Raw genomic sequence first — 21464 nt, forward strand, 5'->3', positions numbered from 1 at the left:
GTAAATTACAGAAAGTTTGATAGTTCACAAATGAATTACTAAATGAGACACCTGGATTTTATCACAATATAAATATACTTTTTTAGTACAATTTCTGATTTCATTGCTAAATATTTATGTTTTTTCATCGATATTATACTTAAAAATTTGAATGACGAAAAGCACGTTAATTATTATTGAATTATCACGTTTAATAAATATAATCTACTCATTAGAAAAATTAAAATTGTATAACTTTTAAATTCAAAAGTTCTGTATCGATATTAAATAATGGAAAAGTCTCTATGCATATGATAGTTAATATTATATACATTTTTCATCAAGTTAAAAATTAGTGTTAATGATTATTATAAACAAACCGATTCAATACATTTTCTGAAGTTATTTATTTTTTAGAAACTTGAAAATATAAATTTATTATTGTAAATGGTCTACATATTTTAAAATTTATTTTACCAAAAGTTAATTTCTACAATAAAAATACATTTTTTTACAAAAATATTTATGATCTGATTATGTAAGTTTATTATTCATAATGTTTCTTAAAGAATAACACTTCTATAATATTTATGTGTACCTATGAAATATATTTAAATATAGCTAACTGACATTTTTAGTTCTGTATATCAACACCTGATATGTTTAAATAGTTACTGTGTCCAAAATTTTGTATATGCTAGTCTAAACATTATTTAAAAAAAATTTTAAGTAATTTTTGACTTACCATTACAATATAATCATTTAACATATTGTTATGTAACAATATTTGTTAGATATTCATTTGAATAATAATAAAAAAAAAATAGCTAACGAGTACTTAACATAATATAGGAAATTTTGTTGGCATAACGATTGTTATTTATTAATTAATAATTTTTTAAGGTTTCATAATGTAGTTTCTATAGTTAATAATATTTCTCATGGTAATGACGTGTAAATTTGAACTGTTTCACATAGGTGATTAATGATTTGAAACTTGACTACGTCATATGCATAGATCATAAACAGCATAAGTTTATTAGCTTGCTGTTGTCATATTTAAAAGTGATGAATAATATCTATTGACGATTATAGATTGATATAAACTGAAAAAATATTTTATTTTTTGTTTTGGAAAAACTTTCTTTGCTGATATGATTATAATAAATAATTATACCAGTGTGCCAAATAATAATTTTAAACCCTTAAATGATATTATATATGTTTTAAGATATAACTATCAGATGCAAAATAAGTTTCTAAAAAAAAAAAAAACAACAATAATAAAACTATGTAAGCTAATTAACTAACCTAACTTTGAAATTTATTCGAAGTAAATTTATTTAAAATACAAAGTAATAATAATCATTATTGAATACATGAAAAAACTTGAACGGATATTGGTAAAGATTTTGCTAACAACGCGTAATGTTTACATTTATTTACATTTTATTTTGTTGATTTTCATTTTTGCTTCAAAAAATATTTGATGAATTGTACAATAAACTCTTCTTTTTAAAGAGTTCTATCAAATTTTCAATTTTAGATGAGGTACATAAAATATTTGTGGTACTCTACTCATAAAAGTGTTTACATACATTCTAAAAAAGAAAAATATGTATATGGTCTATATAATGAAATCTCTAAATACTGAACACTCTAAAAGTGTCACATTTAGTAGGTTCAATTTATAGAATGTTTGTAGTGTGTTTCCAAAAATAACATTCGATATTTAGAGGAAGATTTCACTATAATTTAAAGACTCATCAACCATATTACATTAATAAAAAATGAAAAAAAAATGTATTATAATTTAGATTGTATACTGTCGTATAATATTGTATTACATTATTTTATTGGTTTGTTGACAGATATGCAGAATAAGAAAAATGAGGATTTATGCTGTTCACGGATTTAATTCGATCTTCTGGCAAAATACATTTACATATGCCACGTAACCCGAGATCTTAGAGGGAAACTCAATGCACTTTCAATAGTGTGTCAGATATAAATCAATATTCCAAAACACCGCGAGAAGAGCAAAATAAATTTAACAAAATGATACCGACAAACGTCATGTCATTCATCAACAAGGTTAGTGTTTAATTCAGAGTTGAATGGATTTTAATGAACTCGCATACTAACATCGTTCTGTTTTCACTGTGGTGTTAATTTTCTTCGGGAAATAATAGCTACGGTGGTGTAATTTATCCTTCTTGAAAATTCAATTAGTATTTCGAGGATTCTCTAATATATTTTCCGGAATTCGAAAACAGTTTTCAATAGTATTAGTATACGTATGCCATATGGGCGTGCATTATTCTGTAAAAGCTTTAACGGTTTATTACTGTTCATAAACAGGCTTAATAATGATGTTAACAATCGATTGAAAGAGAGAATAAAAAAAATAATCACTCGATAAATTCACCAAGAATAGAAAAAAAAAACAACGAAAAATAGAAAAATAAAGGTGAAAATATGTGTGCGTGTGTAAAACATAATGGCGATACATGGGAGGGGGGAAATGTCGTAAATGGAGTAATCAGCTGCCTTTGACATGGCTACGACGAGAAAATAATGTTCTGTGTTTATAGAGTAGAAAAGAAATGCAGTCTCCAAATGGGGTGTAAAAATGAAATAAAAGGAGAAACTTATTGAGAACTTTTTAAGAAATATAAACAAGTAGGTGAACCGTACAAGTACTTTCAAGAGCATAATTTTTTCTCAGTGAGTATTGTGTGTATTGTGTATGTAGTGTCCTTCATATTCAATTGCTAGCTACTGTATTATTAATCTGATTTCAATATTTAATGGTGTCTGGGGTTTCTGACCTCTAATATAAACTGTCTACCAATAAGTACGTTATTTAGATTTAAAATATAAGAAAGATAATTTAATTGGTGAAACAAAATAATTTTAATATTTCATCATATTTATTTAATAAACATTGTTTATTATTTTCACCAAATATGAACAATAATTTTATAATTTTTACCTACTTATAGTATAGTTGAAAATACATTATTATTATTATGTTATAAATACGATTGGATGTTATAGATTATTTAAAACTTATAGTTGGTATAAATCAATACTATTTTAAGATCATAGTTTTAGACTGTGAATAAATATAAAATTTTAATTTTATTGGTTTTAAATTGCTTTTATTAGAATTAATTTAAATTTAATGAAATGTATCATTTGAATACCTACAATAAATATTAGTTTGCGATATTTTATTATTTTATTTTTTTCTGATATATTTTTTGGTATATTTATTTTAAATATTTAACTAAACATAGTATTTTATAAAAATATTAATAAATAAAATGTTTAATTTATTTTTTTTTATGGATAAATGTCTACTACACAGATACTAAACAAACAATGGGATGGATAAATTTATGTACACTAAAAAGTCCAGAAAAAATACATATCGATAAAATGTTTGAGTGTTAAAAGATGTATTATAAAATGTGTTTGGTAATAGGTTTAAATTTTAAACAGAATATTTCATTAACATCCAACTTGTAACCAAACTATTGGTTATTAAAAAAACCAAAAATGACTTAATACATTTAAAGCTTAACTTCTTAAAGATGAACTCAAGCCAATTTCTAAACTTATAAAAACATGCTTCATTGAAACTAGAAGTTTTTTCAAAATGACAATGATAAAACGATTTCAAAACTTCAGCTATCTATACCAGCTGTCCATATAATATTAGTAGACGTGTACTGTACATTTTCACACTAGCTGTATTAAATTATGTATGACCGTTCAATGTAATGAATCAAAATTTGTCACATGCCAAGACTTTTTTTATGGTCGAAAAAGTTAGCTTAGCTTTCACCTTTGTGCTCATAACAATTTTTATCGTGTAATAATTCATACAGCCATAATCATAATTTAGTGGATGAAAATAGTTTGTTTGTTAGAATTTTTTTTTTTTGTAATATAGAGTCAGATTAACATATCATTTAGCTATAATATGGAAGAAATAGTAAAAGTTCTTCTAATAGAAGAATACTATATTGTAATTGATAATTTTATAGCTTATATAATGGATATGGTGGTTATGGATTAATGATTTATTTCCTAGATTTAAAATTAAATTATGAGCATTCATAGTACATATTATTCAGTAGGTATCAAAGTTACACAGTTTTTAGAACTTATACAAATAATATGTTTTTTATTCGTTTTTTTCATATTTTGCTTGTTTTATTATTGAAAACTGTAAGTTATGTTCTCACATTATAATTGTTATTTTTTTCAAAAGTTAAGAAATGTCTTACTTATTGTTAAAAGTAATATTTTTTAAATAATTAAGAGAAATTTATGTCTAAAAAAAAAGAATAGTTTATATGTTATAATAAATAAATAAGTGTCGTGTAAGTTTTGTAAGCAACATATCCTAATAAATAATAACCTAGTTTTTAGGCTTCCAGTGTTGGTTATAATTTTTTGAAGAAGCAAAAAGATAAATGAGGGAGTTGATAAAAGTATGGTCGCTAATAAAATCGGGAATTATAAATATAAGTTTGAATGTTTGAGTATGTCAAAAGTATAACTATTAATCAGGAGATTCGGAAGTCTGTCATGCACGCTTTTCTTTTTTTCGTTGATGAATTTCCATATACTTGACACAAGGGCACGATATTTTAGTACCTTACATAATACAGTAATTTGTCCTTATGTAAAATATTTTTTTTTTTATGAAAACTCATGTAAGTGAAATGATGGAAGAGAACAAATTCATTTTTTTATGTAGGTAAGATTATGTAAATGGATTTTATAATTGAAATGAAAGAAAACCATTATTTATTTTGGTACAAAGGAAAATGTTCCCAATAATAACCACGCTAGAATATTAGTTGGTAAACTATTTTGTATATTAAATTTTAATAATTGTCATTGTATTGTATCATATTATGTTAATAATATTTTCAAATAATTTAAATATATAGTAGTCATTGTCCATTGATTTTAGCACATACATGTATGAGTTATAATAATAAAAAGTGTTATCTTAAGTGTTAAAAAAATGTATTAATAGTAATAATTCACAAAAAATAGTAGTGGGTACTATTATAATACTCGAGGACTTAATAACACATCAACTATTCGCTCTTTAATTTTTCATAAAATTCTTATCGTATCCATTCGATGGATACGTTTTTAAGAAAGTTATTAATAGGTAAGTAAGTATTGTATATTTCAATGGTACACACTATACACATAAAACTAAATTTCTCACATATCATCTTTTAATCAGTATTCTATTAAAAAAATGTTATTTTAAAGACGAATTCTATTTAATTTCTTAGATTCAAAGGAAAACATATGAAAATTATATTTGGTAAGACAATTTTTGATGGGTAACGCACATGGAGAAATTATTTATCTTAGTTTACATTTTTATATGCTATTAATTGTTTTTTGGATTTCTCAAATTCAATTGAGTTAAGCTACATAATACATATAATCAATACGATTTTAAAATATTTTTTTTTCTAACCTAGCTTTTATTTGTATAACACAAAATTAAAAAAGGTTGACAAGTGGGTGCTGCTTTGTTATATAGTAGGAGTAGAGTAGGTCACTGCAATAGATCTATTATATTTTAAATTCAATTACATATACCTACCTATTGTTAATGAAAAAGCGGCTCTGAGTAGATTCGTTAGAACTTTTAGAAGCGCATAATTGTCAGCCTATATCTCTAGGAATATTTCATGATATATCTTTTTGATATTGCTATTAAAATAATTTATTTTAAAATTAGAATTATTGCAGGTTTATTTAATTAGGTATATAAAATAATAATAATAATAATAATAATAATAATAATAATAATAGATTGCTATATTTATTCGTTTTCAAATAATTTCATAATGCCAGTTTGTATATTAAATTGTATGTATTATTATTTATTAGCAATTGTATTATTTTTTAAATAACTATTTTTTCCATTCCGTATGCCTAATAGTTTCGACAACGACACGATCACATTGTCACTGAATGCCTATATATGGTCCTTATTTTGTTAGGTGGCTTAAGATCAACGGGTTTTAGAATCTCCATCATTATACTTTCTCAATGGTCACTGTGATCGTTGGAGAGTTTAATTTTCCTGAATCCTTCACAAATGTTGGTACCCTGGGTCATCATAAACGGTCGCAGCAATACTTATGATAGTCGGGGGTGCCAGTGGATTCAGCGGCGGAAGCAAACGGTGTCGTGAGTACAGAATACGGAGCCGTCGTTTTCGGCACTGACGGCTTATCATACGTAAATCACTGTCAAGGGAGCTACAAATACAGTAGAATGACTATAACAGTGGTTATCTAGGGAAAACATTTCAGTAGACCCAAAGTTTTGCCATCTTGTCGTCTGTAATGCCCGGTTTAAATTGTCCAAAATAATGGCGTGTGAATTGTTCTTCATTACATCTCCTGCACATTCGGACATACAAATAAGCATTAGGTAAAAATAATATTGATTTTTTGTATGTATCATATATGGTTTAAATACGCGTCTTAAGTGTACTATGCTTGCGAATCGATTTTTGTGTGTTATCTAAACGAACGATTAACGCTTGGTGTTTATTTTACACGTGTTTTTGATGTAAAAGTAATGTATACTAAATACTAATGCGTTATTAAGAATAAATAACTTTTTATAAAAGTAAACTTAGTTTTAAGGTCACAGAATATTAGAATCAACACCTTATAACAGTATTTTTATCGTATTTTTATGTAGTCTGCGTACCGTCTTATTACGCGCGTCTCTAAAGATTAATTTCAGAATATTTATTTACAATTTTATAGTTATTAGTGTTATTATTTATATTATTTTACTTAATTTATTAAAAAAACCATTTATTCAAATTCGAGGGTATAATATATATTCTTATTTTAGAGCGACGTGGCTTGGTTAGCGTAGTTGGGCGTGAGGACGTTCAGTGTTTAATCGTTTAAGCTGCGAAACTCCCTCCATGGGTGGCAAACTGGAAATCATAATTATGATAGGTAACCGTGATTGATGGAGAAGAGGTGGAACTAAAAAAAGTTATAATAGTAGCTATTATGAGCACAGTGTTCAATAATCAAATTTAACTAGATTAATGGCTGGGTACTGAATATATTTTTCAATAAAATCAACTTAAATATTTTTAAAATTTAATTAGAATAAAAACTAAAAATTATTGTACAGTATTACTATTTTTTTTGGTAGATAACTCAATTCAGAAGCAGAATTTTATTGATTATGTTCAATTATGTATGTAAAATCACTACCAAATACAATGAATTATACAATTTTGATTATTTTCAGTTAATTATAGCTTTTTTTTTTTTTTTTTTTGTAAAATAGTATAAACTGCTTTCCTTGTACAATATCAGTATGTATTTATAATATTATGTTATATTTATGATAATAATGATTGACTTATAATATTTTATTTAACAGTTAAGTTTCATTCTATAATGGAAACTATCCAAGAGATTTTAGGGACTATTGTGTGTATTATGAACCACGATTTTCCATTAGAACTTGTATATTGAGATCCAAACTAGAATTTATTTATTTTTATTATATTATTATATCCTTTATATTTAATTAATATCAATATAGATCTTTTATATTATAAAATCTATTCAAAATATTTATTTAACAATCATTATATTATATACCCAGTTAAAAAATAACTGAGTTCTAAAGTAGAGTAGACATTTATTATATTATATTAAGCTTGGAGAAGTTATAATTTTTTAGATTTATTTTCATTTATTTAAATCCAGTTGCTATAATACTATAGTAATTAGTCATTATAATTTACCTACCAATTAAGTTAAGATATAGATTATACTCGTAAAGGTAAAGTGATTTTTTTGTTTAACAAAGTATTTATTATTGAAGGTTTATAATTTAAAGCTTATTTCTTTACAATTTTCATCTTTCAGATTATTTAAAAATAATAGCTAAATTTTAACTATTTTAAAAATTGAATAGCTATATAATTTTTAAAATAACTTAAATGAAGCCTTTAAGTTCTTAGAATACGTGTTTTATTTGTAATATTACAATATAAAGTTGTATATACTTTTTAGATTTTGATGGGAAATAACGTACCTATTGATTTTCGATAATAATACGTATTTTTTATTTTTGTCATTTTCTAGTAGAAAAAATATCTTGAAGTAGGTTTATGGTTGCAATTTGGATCTAGTAGGTATTTGGGAGGTTATATTAGTTAGAATTTGAATTACCTTTGATACGAAAAAGTTAAACTACTTTCAATCAGAATCGTTTTCATAATACACAATAATTCATAATTGTTTTAAAATTTAACACGTCAATTACGTTAAGCTACTCAATGAAGACATACTATACTGTACCTACTACAAAAAGGTTACCTTTATGATTGGCATCACGATGGTAATTTTTATAATTGAATTAAAGATATATGATTTTCATTGGATTCGAATTGAAAGTTACATATTTAATCATTTCATAGGATCCTATTAAACTGCAGTATCTCTTTTAAAGTTTTAAACCAGGGTTTAAAATTTAAATATTTATGTGTAATTACGTGATTGACAACAGTATTATATTATAATATATTACTTATAAAATATTGTTTAAAATTATAATTAGCTTCAAAAATAATATGTTTGATATGGGTAATTAGATATGATATTTTGGGTATTGTGAAAAATACTACTTATTTTTATGATATATCATCGTTTAAACGATTTAATATTAATATTGTATTTATAATATTATTACAGTGATTTATAGATATTTATTAATATTTATTTATTTTTAGGTAGTATTTATATCAAAGATAAAAATATTAGTTTGAATTATATAAGCCGGTTTTGACTTCGTTCTAGTTTTGTTATTTACTTGTTGATTTGAGATGTATATGTTTCGTCTATTCTCACCACTATGATATTTTTCACCGATTATTTCAAAATAAAAATCAGCTATATGTTATAAGTATGTATATATAGGTGGGTACGGCAAAAAATATAGATGATAGTTGGAAAATATAATATCATGAGTTATGATATACATCGTGTTGATTGTTGACGATGGCTTTTCATCAACGTATAGCTTATAACACAGCGGAACAAGCATCACGTGGTGTCCAAGGACAGCTCGTGGGTTTCTATCCTATATCCTGTGACCTGTCATGGGGTATGCGGGTGGATCGTACTACAGGTGTTAAGCATTTCCCTTCGATACATTCGTTACATTCTCGTTCATAATATAATATATAATGCACGATCGAACGTACATGCGTCTTAAGCACTTGGTAAAATCGAACAAATCCTAAACTTTATTTTTTTCCGTAAGTTCGACAGTCGCATGCCGTTTACCGCGGGATTGCCGTTCACACACACACACACACACACACACACACACACACACACACACACACACACACACACACACACACACACACACACACACACACACACACACACACACACACACACACACACACACATATACATACACACATCCTTGTGTGATACGCGTGCCTGGGGTATTGATTATTATCTGCAACAGAGATGGTGGCGGCAGCGGTCGAGTATCCGGAGTCGTATAAGAGTATGTACACTCGCTGCCCCCCGTATAAAATATCAACTCCTTCCTAGCGTCCTATCTCGCTCCCGGAAACTGTTGCTGAATCGCCGCCGATGACGGTGCGTCGTTAGTATTATATTGTATAGTACGCTCACCCTCGTCGCTTTTGCCATTTATTATAAAAACGAATTACGGCGTCTAAAGTGGCACTACCCGTATTTGTCTTAACGATATTTGAGTAGGTAAGTCATGTGCATTCATGCCATGGTTGCATATATACCTTCATCTACCTAATTTCTTTAAATTCGATAATAAATTGTCTTGAATTATTTTCGTGTGAAATTTTAACCGTTCGATGTGAGCAGAAATTATTAAATTGGTTAAACATGTCTTGTTGTATATCAGTGGTTAAAGAAAAATTTTGGAGGAATATCGTTATTTTATAATAAAATCAAACTGATATAAAATTTATTAATCCAAAAAAAGATAAAGATTTTTGGTGCCTAATTAATAATTATTATATACTTACAGTGTTTATTGTTGTTTTAAAATTATATTAAAAATAGAAAAATATAGAATTGAGTAATTGAACTATCTCTTATTTTTAATATCTACGATAAGTATCATAAAATTCATCAAATTAAGTTACAAAATAAAATATATTCACTATACTATAAGCAATTAAAATTATAAGTAATTTTTATAAGTAAATTTTTTGAATTAAAACAAATTAACCAATAATATTGGTCGACATTTTTTTAAAATTAAGTAGAAAATTCTATACCTAATTAGGTACTTATTTAAAAGTCCATATTTTAAAATGTTCAATTTTCAAATAATAGAGTATCCATTTGGAGTATAATATTTGTAGAGTATTCTTTCTAGCCAAAAACATGAATCTAGTAAAAACAAATAAATTATAAAAAAAAAAATCATTATTAAAATATAAATTAATATTTTATTTGCTTCGCTACAAACCTGAATTGGATAGGAATATTATTACGAAGATATTTGATATTTTATGTAGGCACCTTAGTAACTGTTAAATATATTGAAATTGAGTAAAATATATTTAAATAAATAGAATTTCGACTTAACATAAAAAATAAAATAAAATATTATATTCACGTATATGCAGTATTTTATTTTAAATTAGTTTATAACTTTTAAGTTATAGCCCGGAAATTCATATTGGATTTTCTTGAAGGTAACGAATTATCTCTTATGATTTTCGTCATAATCCTTTAGTAAAGTATAATAAGAAAGGATAATAGAAGCATGATTACTGACACCCATACACGTAATATTATTCTAAAATAATTAATAATGGATCTTATGAATCCGCGTTAGTGCATTACAGAGTTTTAGCTACTATACTGTAACAAGTTGATTTATGTATTTTTGTTTGTTATAAATTATAATTACTATTTATTATGTACTAAACATTTAGTAGTATTTTAGTCTTCAGAGAGAGTTTCAGATGTTTATGTTTCATAAATTAATTAAAATACATTTTCCATATAAACTGTATGATATTATTTTTTTCATATATCTATATAATGGTATTAAAATATAAGATTATTTTTTTATTATGAATTATCTGTGAAATATACCTATTGATTTTAATATTTATTTCTACTTGTTGTACGGGTATAATTGTATTGTTTAAAATAAATTAGATTTTGATAAATGTTACCGGAACTATAATAATATAATACTCTATTCGTAGTCAGTGTTAATTAATTATGCTGAATTGCCGTGTTAATTTTGTTCAAATAAAAGAAAAAAGGTCATTTGCTGAGTAAACTATATTTTTAGATTCAGGCTTTAGTAACCTTTAATTACAAACAAATTTGATTACTCAGAATATTTTATCTTTAAATTTATTTTTATTGAAGTTTCACTGAGATATAAACAAAAATAAAAATCTCGTTTAAAGCAGGTATAGACAATTTTTTTAGATTAATTGACTATAATCATCATTATAAATATTTTCACAAATATTGATATTTAGTGAACAGAAAACTTGTAATAAATTATGAAGGCATTTATCATTTACATACAGTACATATAAATACAGATTTTTGTTAGAGTAACTCTAATTTATTATTTAAATATAGTCATATAAATTTCAATTTGTATGACTCTCTTTTCTTTAAAATATATAGTAAACTTTATTGTATCAATAATAAATACAACATTTAATATAACGAATTAAAATAATTGTTGAAGTTTGGTCAGAATCTAATAAGATAAAAAATAAGATTTATATTACTTAATATACTCATATTATTTATTTATTTTTAATTAATTATGTAATAAAAAATATTTACGTGAATAATCCATTACAAATAATTGTAAAATTCAATCAATTTTTTTGAGTCACTAATATTTGATTATTTCATATAATTACCGTTATTCTATCTCATATACACATTATTTTACCTGTAGTTACAAACAGTAACTGCGTTTATTAATTTATTATTGTTCACAAAGTTTGTTTTCAATTAATAAATTATTCTTACTATTTTTTTTTCTTTAAAATTTGTCTGTATTATTCAAGCACTTAAGATAGCCTTATGTGTATTGTGTAGGCATTATACACCATGAATAATATTTTTATAAAATATTATTCATACAATTATGAATTTAAAAACAAAGAACCATACTCATGATAAACAAAATGAAATATTATAATTTATTTTAAAGAAACAATAATTATATTTTAGAAACATAATTTTCTAAAATGACTACAGTCTGTAAGTGGTAAGTATATATGCAGTAATTCATCAACCATTTTGCCCGTATGATTTTCTTTAATAAAGAATTTATTCAAATTCTGATTAATGGAATTTTTAAATTAATTAAAAATTTTATTTGAACATTTTTAAGATCTTTGTACTATAGTGTTCTGTACCGAAGAAAACTTTTTTTTTTCAATGAGAATCCATATTTATTATTAATTATTAAATATATTTTCTGAAAACGTTCAATAAATTCACCATTTAAAGAAAATATGGGAACTAACATGTTAGATGAATCACTCTATGTATATACTATATTATTATGGTTTAATATATTGCTATAATAAAGAGACGTTTTTTAATTATGAATCTGTACCAGTAATTTCAGTGGTACTGTTAGCTTGGTTAAAATTTCTTATTATTAGTTTAAATTGTCGTAAGATATTTTTTTATTGTGAAATTGTCAATATAGATCAATATAGATACAATATTAGCAGCTGCATGTTTTTTAATATGTAGTCTTAAACAGATTACTAAAATACATTAAAATAAACAGTGTTTTGTTCAGTGGAAAAGTAATTGTTCTTGATATAATGATTTGAGTGATTTTAATAATTAATACTTAGATACGAAGTTCTTCTTCATTATTCACAATAGTTTACTATTCGAAACTAGGTTAAGTATTCTCAATTTGGCGTATTTTAAAATAAATATGATAATACCCGTCATGCATTAGTACCAAAGCTAGTTTTCAAATTTTTGTTTAAACGTAGAAAATAATTAATACTGAGTATGAAAAATATTTATTCAAATCGAACCATATTATTCCAATAAATCAAAATTTAGATGTGAATATTGTAAATTGAATTGAATATAATTGTAATATTGTATATAAGTTATGGATATAATTTTTGATTTAACCAAAACGACGAATGTATTGATTTTACAAAGATGTTTGGTTTTTAACTTTGGGGGTGAGTTTTGATAGCAAATCGGATCTAAGTAATACATTTTTTTAAGGGGGTAGGGGAGGGAGAGAAACTAGAATAAATTCACAGTACTTTTCAAAATAACTAGAAAAAGCGAAAAAAAAATTATAGAAAAATGGAATTCCCATTATACTTTATAGAAATCAGTATACGACAAAATCGATTTTGTTTTTTGCTTGTAATTTAAAAATAAAATATAACTTTAGATACTTTAAATATTCGTTAAATGTTTATATCATTTTCCGATGAAAAAATGTACACTATACATTGAATTTTTTTGAGGTATTTTTTAAATACGTTTAAAATTGTTAATTTTGTTTATTAAAATACATAGGCAATCTCTAACACAAACATAAGCTTACAGGAGATAGATAAATCAATTTAACTTTTTATTTAATAATATGTTTTTTTGTCAAATATTTTTCTGATTAAAATAAATAAAAAATTAATTTTTAATTTTTAAATATACATTTGAAATTGTTTACAAAATTCATCAAAATCTAAAATATTTACAAATTAAGTATTTTGTAATTAAAAATGTATAAAATTTTTATTTATATACTTAGTTAAGGTTTAAAATTTAAAATATGTATAATCATAATTATTTTAAGATCTAGGCGTATGGAATAAATAGGATTGAGTAACGATATAGTTTTTTTTATAATTTATTATATTCACATTAGTTTCAAAGCGACGAATGTATCTATCAATTTTACATTACGTATGTTATTTTTCTCTATACACAAAATATAGTGGAAAAAATAATTCGATCTTCAAGTTTCAACTTTGAGGGTGGTTTCTGATAGTAAATTGGATTTATTTGATTATAGAAAAAATTTAAATCTCTAGAATTTTTTAAAATAACCGAGTAAAAAATAAAGAAAAACTAGAATTTAACCTAATTCAGTTTTCGAAGATCGATTTTGTTTTTGGTGTAATAATTTAAAAATGAGTAGTCTTTGACACTTAAAATGTTAACTTATTGTTAATTTTAGTATTTTTTATATAATACTATTTAAATTCAATACATATACTAATTATAATATAATTATTTATAATTATTTTTGAGCAATATATTATATATTTGAAGTTTTTGAATAGCAATAAAACAATTTCACTTGCTCTAAAAGTTTGAAAATTTAATTCAAGTTTCCCTTATAAGTAGTTAATACTGAAACGAAAATAAAAAAATTCATTTTATTTTTTTATCAACATTAGAGTTTCAAATTTAATCAAAAATTGGTATTAAACAAAATTGTTTTGTTGTTATTTAAAAAAAATATTTTGATCTATAATTATTTGAAACGTTCACACTATTAATAATTGAATTTAATATTTTATGAAATATATGATGTAATTGTCAAAATATTTAGATTAATTTTATGTTATTTTTAAAACGATTAATTAAGATTTGTTTGAGCTTATGTTTTTATACATTTTTTCAAGTTTAATAGTTCTATTACGCTTAAATATAGGTGATAATGATTGTTTGGCTCATTACGTATATGAAGACAATGGTCAAAAATTATAACTACATGTAATTATTATTGATGGCGGTGTATTATACATTTTGATATACCTACGAATAATGAATGCTGTTATTATGATAGATGTATACTGACTAAAATTAAAACACTAACTTCTTTTTAAACGTACTTTAATTTAAAAATAAATACAAAACCTAACACAATTCGTCTGTAAATGTTTTTTTCATTAAAACGAACAAAGGTAGTATCCATAATATATTGTTTGTTTTTTTATTATCAAAACCTTTAAACAATAGACAATATAATATTATGACTATCATACATCAAAAACCTTTATCATCTATAGAGTTAAAGCTAGTGTTGAGATATAAAATGTTATAAAAATAATAAGTAAAGTATTAATGTTATTGTTACCATAGGTAAATTTGTTAAAAATTATTAAAAAAAAAAATGGTACGATAGTCAATAAGATATCAGTGTTAGGAGGTATTCATCTTTTCCCTCATTCGCCTTTGCCAAGAATCAGACCCTTGAGAATATAATTTTGGGGGTTGTTACTATATTTATGATAGTGGATTGGATATGAATTGTTTTTTTTTTTATTTTAAAAGTAAAAAAAAAAAACACTTTTATAATGTAAAATAAATGATGTTAATTAAAATGTATCTTAATTAATAGTCTTAAACCATAAATAGACCTGTGACGTTCAAAAAAATGATGTTGTTTAATAAAAGACTATTTCAAAAAGTAAAATAAAATTTTGAAAATTGTTATCATAGTAATTATAATAATACATATTCAATGTACAATAATATTAAATGCTATGCGTGATTAATCGCTATGGTGGATTCAGACGCCCAGAAGACGGACGTAGTGTTGTGTTATAAAGGGCGTGGGTAAGGAGTGCAGTTTTTCAGGGTGAACAATTAAATTTTCAGGGACGATAATTTTTTGAGGGCGAAACAAAAAAAAAGTTTCGCAGTTTTTTAATTTGCAATAATTTTCTTGAAAACTTATTAACTATTAAAAAATATGCATAATACATACATATTTTTGGCGTTGTAAATGCCGCAGTGGTTGTGGTAATATTATTGTTTCCGCAGTTGTGGTAATATTATTCTGCATAATGTAGTGAATGCAATACAGCCAAACTGCTTACCGCAGTGATATCGTGTCATTGTGAGAGTATTTATCTTGGAAAGGCCAATAGGACTTATATAGGAGTAATAGGAGTAATGCCAATAGGAGTAATGCACTCAATTTTTGAATACAAATCATATACGTATAGTAAACACAGTCTTGATTCATAATGATACTTCTCATGTAATCATGTTTCACCGTAATATAACTAGGTTTATATGATTATTTAATATTATTTTTATAGTTTAATATGATTAAGTCTTAAATTATTTAGTAATTATTTTCGTACGAACGATTTTTTCCAGGTATTATGAGAGTAGCTGATCCCAATTGACAGTTTAATAAATTTTTTTCTTAAATATAGAATAGTAGTATTTTATAATTGATCTATTTGGTAACACAGCACCAATATTAGTTATTAAGAGAATAAGAAATTTAAGAGGCAAAAATATTGGCTAATTCAGTTTATAAAATACTAACGACTATAATTTAAATAAAATATGCGAAATCCAATTATCTATTGCAACATTAAATTCAATTTAGTTTCAAACAATATTTATCAAACATTTCAATTATTTTTTTTTTGGTATGGTAAAATATTAGTTCTAACATATTTTATTTTTTGATAATTTTTTACACAACAATACATAATATTGATTTTAAAATATAAAAATAATTTTTTAGTATTAAAGTTTTTAGGTTAAAAAAATATTTATGATGTTATCATTTTTACTCCAAGAAATTTCTTTTTGAGCTTTGAATAAACATTTTTTACTTGGTCCAGACCCGATTTCGTTGAAAAACGTGCGGACAAAAATCAAATCAAAGCCTGTCGTACTATCGTTTAGTATTATATCTTACTTGTTGCACGCGTATAGTGTGGATCGCCTACTTATTGCATATAGAAAATAATTTTTCTCAAAGCAAAAGCGATAATTTATTTTACAACAAACGCCTATACGATGTATTATAACGTACGGGATCAAATCGGCTACTACATAATAATATAACCAATTTCGGTATACAAACCGAATTGCGTTTCTTGTGCTCTCGAGCGGTAATCCTCAAAGTGTTTGCCAACGGCACACCGTATATTATCGGTTTTTTATTTGTCGAGCGAAAAAAGTGACGACTATACGTTCTCGCGGAATCGAGAAATCCACCGAGATTTAAACGTACATTAGCATATTACTTTATAATGATAATATAATATAATATATTATTTGCTCGTACGCGATTATAATTTATATTATTATAATGTACGCACTGTGCTCGTGCGCTGCAGTGACGGACGAACCGCGTGATGACGATATCATAATAATATACATTAAATAGACGTATAATAATGATAATAATAATAATTCGGTGCAGGCGGGAGGTTCTATATAATAATAATATTGTCGCGGTCGAGCGGCGGCGGCGGCGGTTGTCCGGTGTCGGCGTGCACTTTAGGCGACCACGTCGTACATTATATATTATTAATAGTGCTTAACCGTACTATGTACATTTATATAATATTATTATTATTATTATTATTATTTGTACACGGTGTGCGCGTTGTTACAATATAATTATATTACGTGTAGCGCACGGGACGCGCGCGTGTCGGAGCGCACAGCTTTTACCTGTTACGCGCGGGGAACGATCACACCGAAGACCGACGGCGGCGCGCGGTGTGCGTATAATAATAATAATAATAATAATAATGCTCGCACAGACGGAGGTGGTTGCCCGGGCGGTGGTCTGCGTGTGCGACGGGACGCGTGGGACGGCGAGGCAGATGGTCCCGGGAACGACCCGTACCGGAGCAGCAGTAGTCGTATAGTCGTCATCGTCGTCGTCGTCGTCGTCGTCGTAGTCGTCGTAGTTGCCGCCGCCGCGCGCCGCTCACGGCGGCGGCGTGTGCATCGCGCCATAATCAATACGTTCACAACAACCCTGGATAACGCGCTCTCTATACCTCTGGGCAACCACCTCGTCCACCTCACGTGTCCACCTCGCTCGTCCACCTCGTCCACTGCCTTTTCCACCGCGCACCGTCACCGACCACGCTCACGTTGCTGCTGCTGCCGCCGCCGCCGCCGCCGTTACCCCGGCAGCTCCGGTACCCGTTTTTCCCGGTCGCCCTTTCCGCCCCCGATCGCTATATAGCGTAACGCGCCGTGTAGTATACACACGGGCGGCGGCACGGTTGGCCGCCTACCAGTTGCGCTCTCCGCGATATTATTATCTGACGATCAAAAACCTAGCTCGTCGTCATGTTGTCATCATTGTCACCGTGCGATCGTGGTCGTCCTCGTCCCGTTTTGCCCATTCCACTTTATCGTCCACCTCTCTGACTCTAACAATATTCCATTATTATTATTATTATTGTGTATCATTCGCAACTACTGACACGTAACCAAACGAATGACGACTTACACGACACCGTTGCAGTTATCGTTGTTGTTGTTGTTGTCGTAGTTTATGCGAGCGAGCGCATATTATTATACGATTAGCTATAAAAATGTCACTATTTGTCGGGTTCGATATAGCTGGTGTTTAAGTCGGTGGAAAATCTCGTTTTTCCTCTGGAAGCTATATAAAGTTCGAACGAAGCTTTAATAGTAGGTATTGTGTAATTGATTCGTTTCAACGGACCTTTTGATTACACAACTGTCTGAGCCTAATTATTGTAAGTTTGCGGTCGAAACTTTAGGTGTGATTTTGAAGTTGGCACCGTAAAAGTAAAGCGTGATCTGACGTTTAAGTGTAAATCGTTGTCGCGAGTACCACAATTAATAGTGCGACGTCACAATGACCTGACCAACCTAAATGTAATGCACAATGACCTATACGTATTATATAAAGTATAAGTCGGTACCATAGTTTTTTTTTTATACATTTTCGTGACACGAATCTAGCCTAACTCAATCTGACGAGGGATTCTGAAAATATATCAGATAGGCCATACTTATGTATATTTTGTGTTAAAATGTCCACTAGAAGCTAATTTTTGTCTAGTTCACACACGAGACTTTTCATAAGCTTATTACATGTCATAGTGTTAATTTATGGCATTTATACTGTATTTGTACTTTTATGGTATCGAATCATAAACATGTCAGCTGTTACAACACGAACACCGCTATAAAGATGGTATCTGTTTTCAGTTGAAAACACTTAACCCTATAATCAATCTTGGAACGCGATAACGTCATGACTGAACAACTGCGACGACACTGTGTTAAAATATACATATCACTTGTTGTAAGTATAAGTTTGCAGTGGTCGCCTTTTTTCTCGTTCAGATCAGTTAAAAAATCTTATTTGAGACATTGGGTAAACTTATATAATTTGTTCTATGAAACTATTATAAAGCCGAACAACGGTTAGATTATTGAATAATTTTTATTTTGGGAAACTTTCAACGGACATATAATATATTTCCTATAACAAACCTATCATTACTATAAAAATATAACTCCATTCTTTGGAAAACTTAATCGATGAACTCAATTTATTATTATAATAATACAGTGTAGTTTTGTTTAAAATCATTTGTAGGTATTGGAGTTAAAGGTACAATGTAATGTAGGTTTTACATGCATAGACAATAAGACATGCATTATTTGAAGTAATAAAATAATTTGTCGACCATAATAAGTATCGATTCATAAATTATTATGTTCATACAATTTTTATTTTTATTTTTTTGATTGGAATATTAAATATATAATATAATAGTTAATAAAAATAATAAATATAGAAATACTTACATGTTATTTATTAGAAATTTTATTTATAGAACATAAACTAAAATGTTGGAATATAATACCAAATTAAATTAAATTAAATGAATCCATATATTATTATTATCTTAGGAATTATTTATAAAATATATAAGTACTTAGTTCAAAAACTAATTAATTATAAAACTTTTCAAATTAATTTAAAATAAAATAATACATTCATAATTCAAATTGTATAAAAAAACAAAATTAATTTACGTTATGGTTGTAAATTAGTAGTATTTAGCAGAGAGATCACTGTACGGGGTTGATATAAATGTGTTAGGTTTTTGATTTATATGGTGTTATAGTATTAAATGAGTAATTTAATAAATATTTTATTTCGTTTGCTTGGTTACTCATATGTTTTTAACTTAACTTGAAGCGTAGCAAATCAAATGATATAGGAACGTTAAAAATCGACTCTTCATTTGCTCTCTTCAGTTTTATTAAAAAATAAAAATAGTACATAATACGTATATGTCGCCGGATTATAAACGAGCAGACGATAATCCACGATATTTCTTGATATTTATGTTATGAAATAGTCATTATAAAATATAAATTTTTATACAGCACGATACACGGTTATATTTTTACCAAGGCTTCCTTGGATTTTCTCAACTTATTCTAAAAAACATGCGAATAGGTAATATGTGACTTTATGTATTCTACTTTTAAAAACCGGAAAATCGAATGTTTGAGTCACCAACGAGCTAAATGTAATTAAGACTCGTGTCAACACTGCATAATACTATATTTATGCACACATGCATGGTGATGCCAAAACAGATGGTTAGTCTATAGCAGTGGTTCTTCACTTTTTCCGAATGACCCTACACTAAACATTTTATAAGATTTTTGCGGAACACAGTTGTAAAATAAAACAATATTTATATACGTTTTATTTTATTTCTTAATATATAAAATAATGCATAAATAGCACAACAGTTTACATACGTACATATCATAATCATTTAAAAAACAATAAAATTAACTAACGATATTTTAAACGATTTTAGATAATTAAAAAAAATTTAAATTTTGGTGGAACAATATTATTGCGAGTCCACGGAACATTGGTTAAGAGCCATTGGTCTATAGATAGCGATTGGTGGTATGATTTTCGTTACATTGCATATTACTATTATACACATTAATCATGCACGTATTAGGAATATAGTAGTATATACTATATTATATAGGTACTCGACTATGAAGATTTATACGACGGTCGTTTTATAAGACTATCCCCAAGTAACGTAAACAATATAATATAATCGTCTGTTCTCTCGGCTGTGATTATAAATGTTGAATTAATTATAACCATGTTATTTTTAACCAATACATTTTTCAATGACAATTTTCTGAAAACATCCGTCTGCCAATTTTGTAATCCTCTTGTCTAATATACGGTATCAACCATGGTAAGTTCTATCAATGGTGACCGCTATCGACATTATTTGCGTATCGAATATTTCGGGTTAATACTGATTACAGAATGCAATAACTATCTCCGCTGTCTGATTTTTCTGAGTCCTACTAGTAGCTATCCAATTCATTATTGGTTTTGATATATACATAAGTAATTTAATGAAATCCCGCACACAAATTCTGATTTATAAGTTAATCTAATATAACTAATACTAATCGTTTTTGCGTAGCCATCCGCAAGTACACACACGGTGAAACCTCTAAATAGCGATCACTCCTCGTGACTAACGTTTTATCTGACATCAGAGGCTTCAGTTTGTA

General features: G+C 26.8%; 1 protein-coding gene across 3 annotated transcripts in view; it reads left to right on the plus strand.

The window, feature by feature from the left end:
• Positions 1 to 21464, plus strand: part of LOC114128079 (regulating synaptic membrane exocytosis protein 1) — a 184689-nt gene that overhangs the window by 25748 nt on the left and 137477 nt on the right. For all 3 annotated transcript variants that reach the window (XM_027992493.2, XM_050202711.1, XM_027992491.2), the window contains exon 2: positions 1851 to 2073. In XM_027992493.2, the coding sequence (XP_027848294.1) occupies positions 2038 to 2073 (36 nt within the window). In that variant the 5' untranslated portion in view covers positions 1851 to 2037. The remainder of the gene's footprint in view (positions 1 to 1850; positions 2074 to 21464) is intronic.

This window comes from Aphis gossypii, chromosome 1 (assembly GCF_020184175.1).
Source record: "Aphis gossypii isolate Hap1 chromosome 1, ASM2018417v2, whole genome shotgun sequence".
NCBI classification, from domain to species: Eukaryota; Metazoa; Arthropoda; class Insecta; order Hemiptera; family Aphididae; genus Aphis; species Aphis gossypii.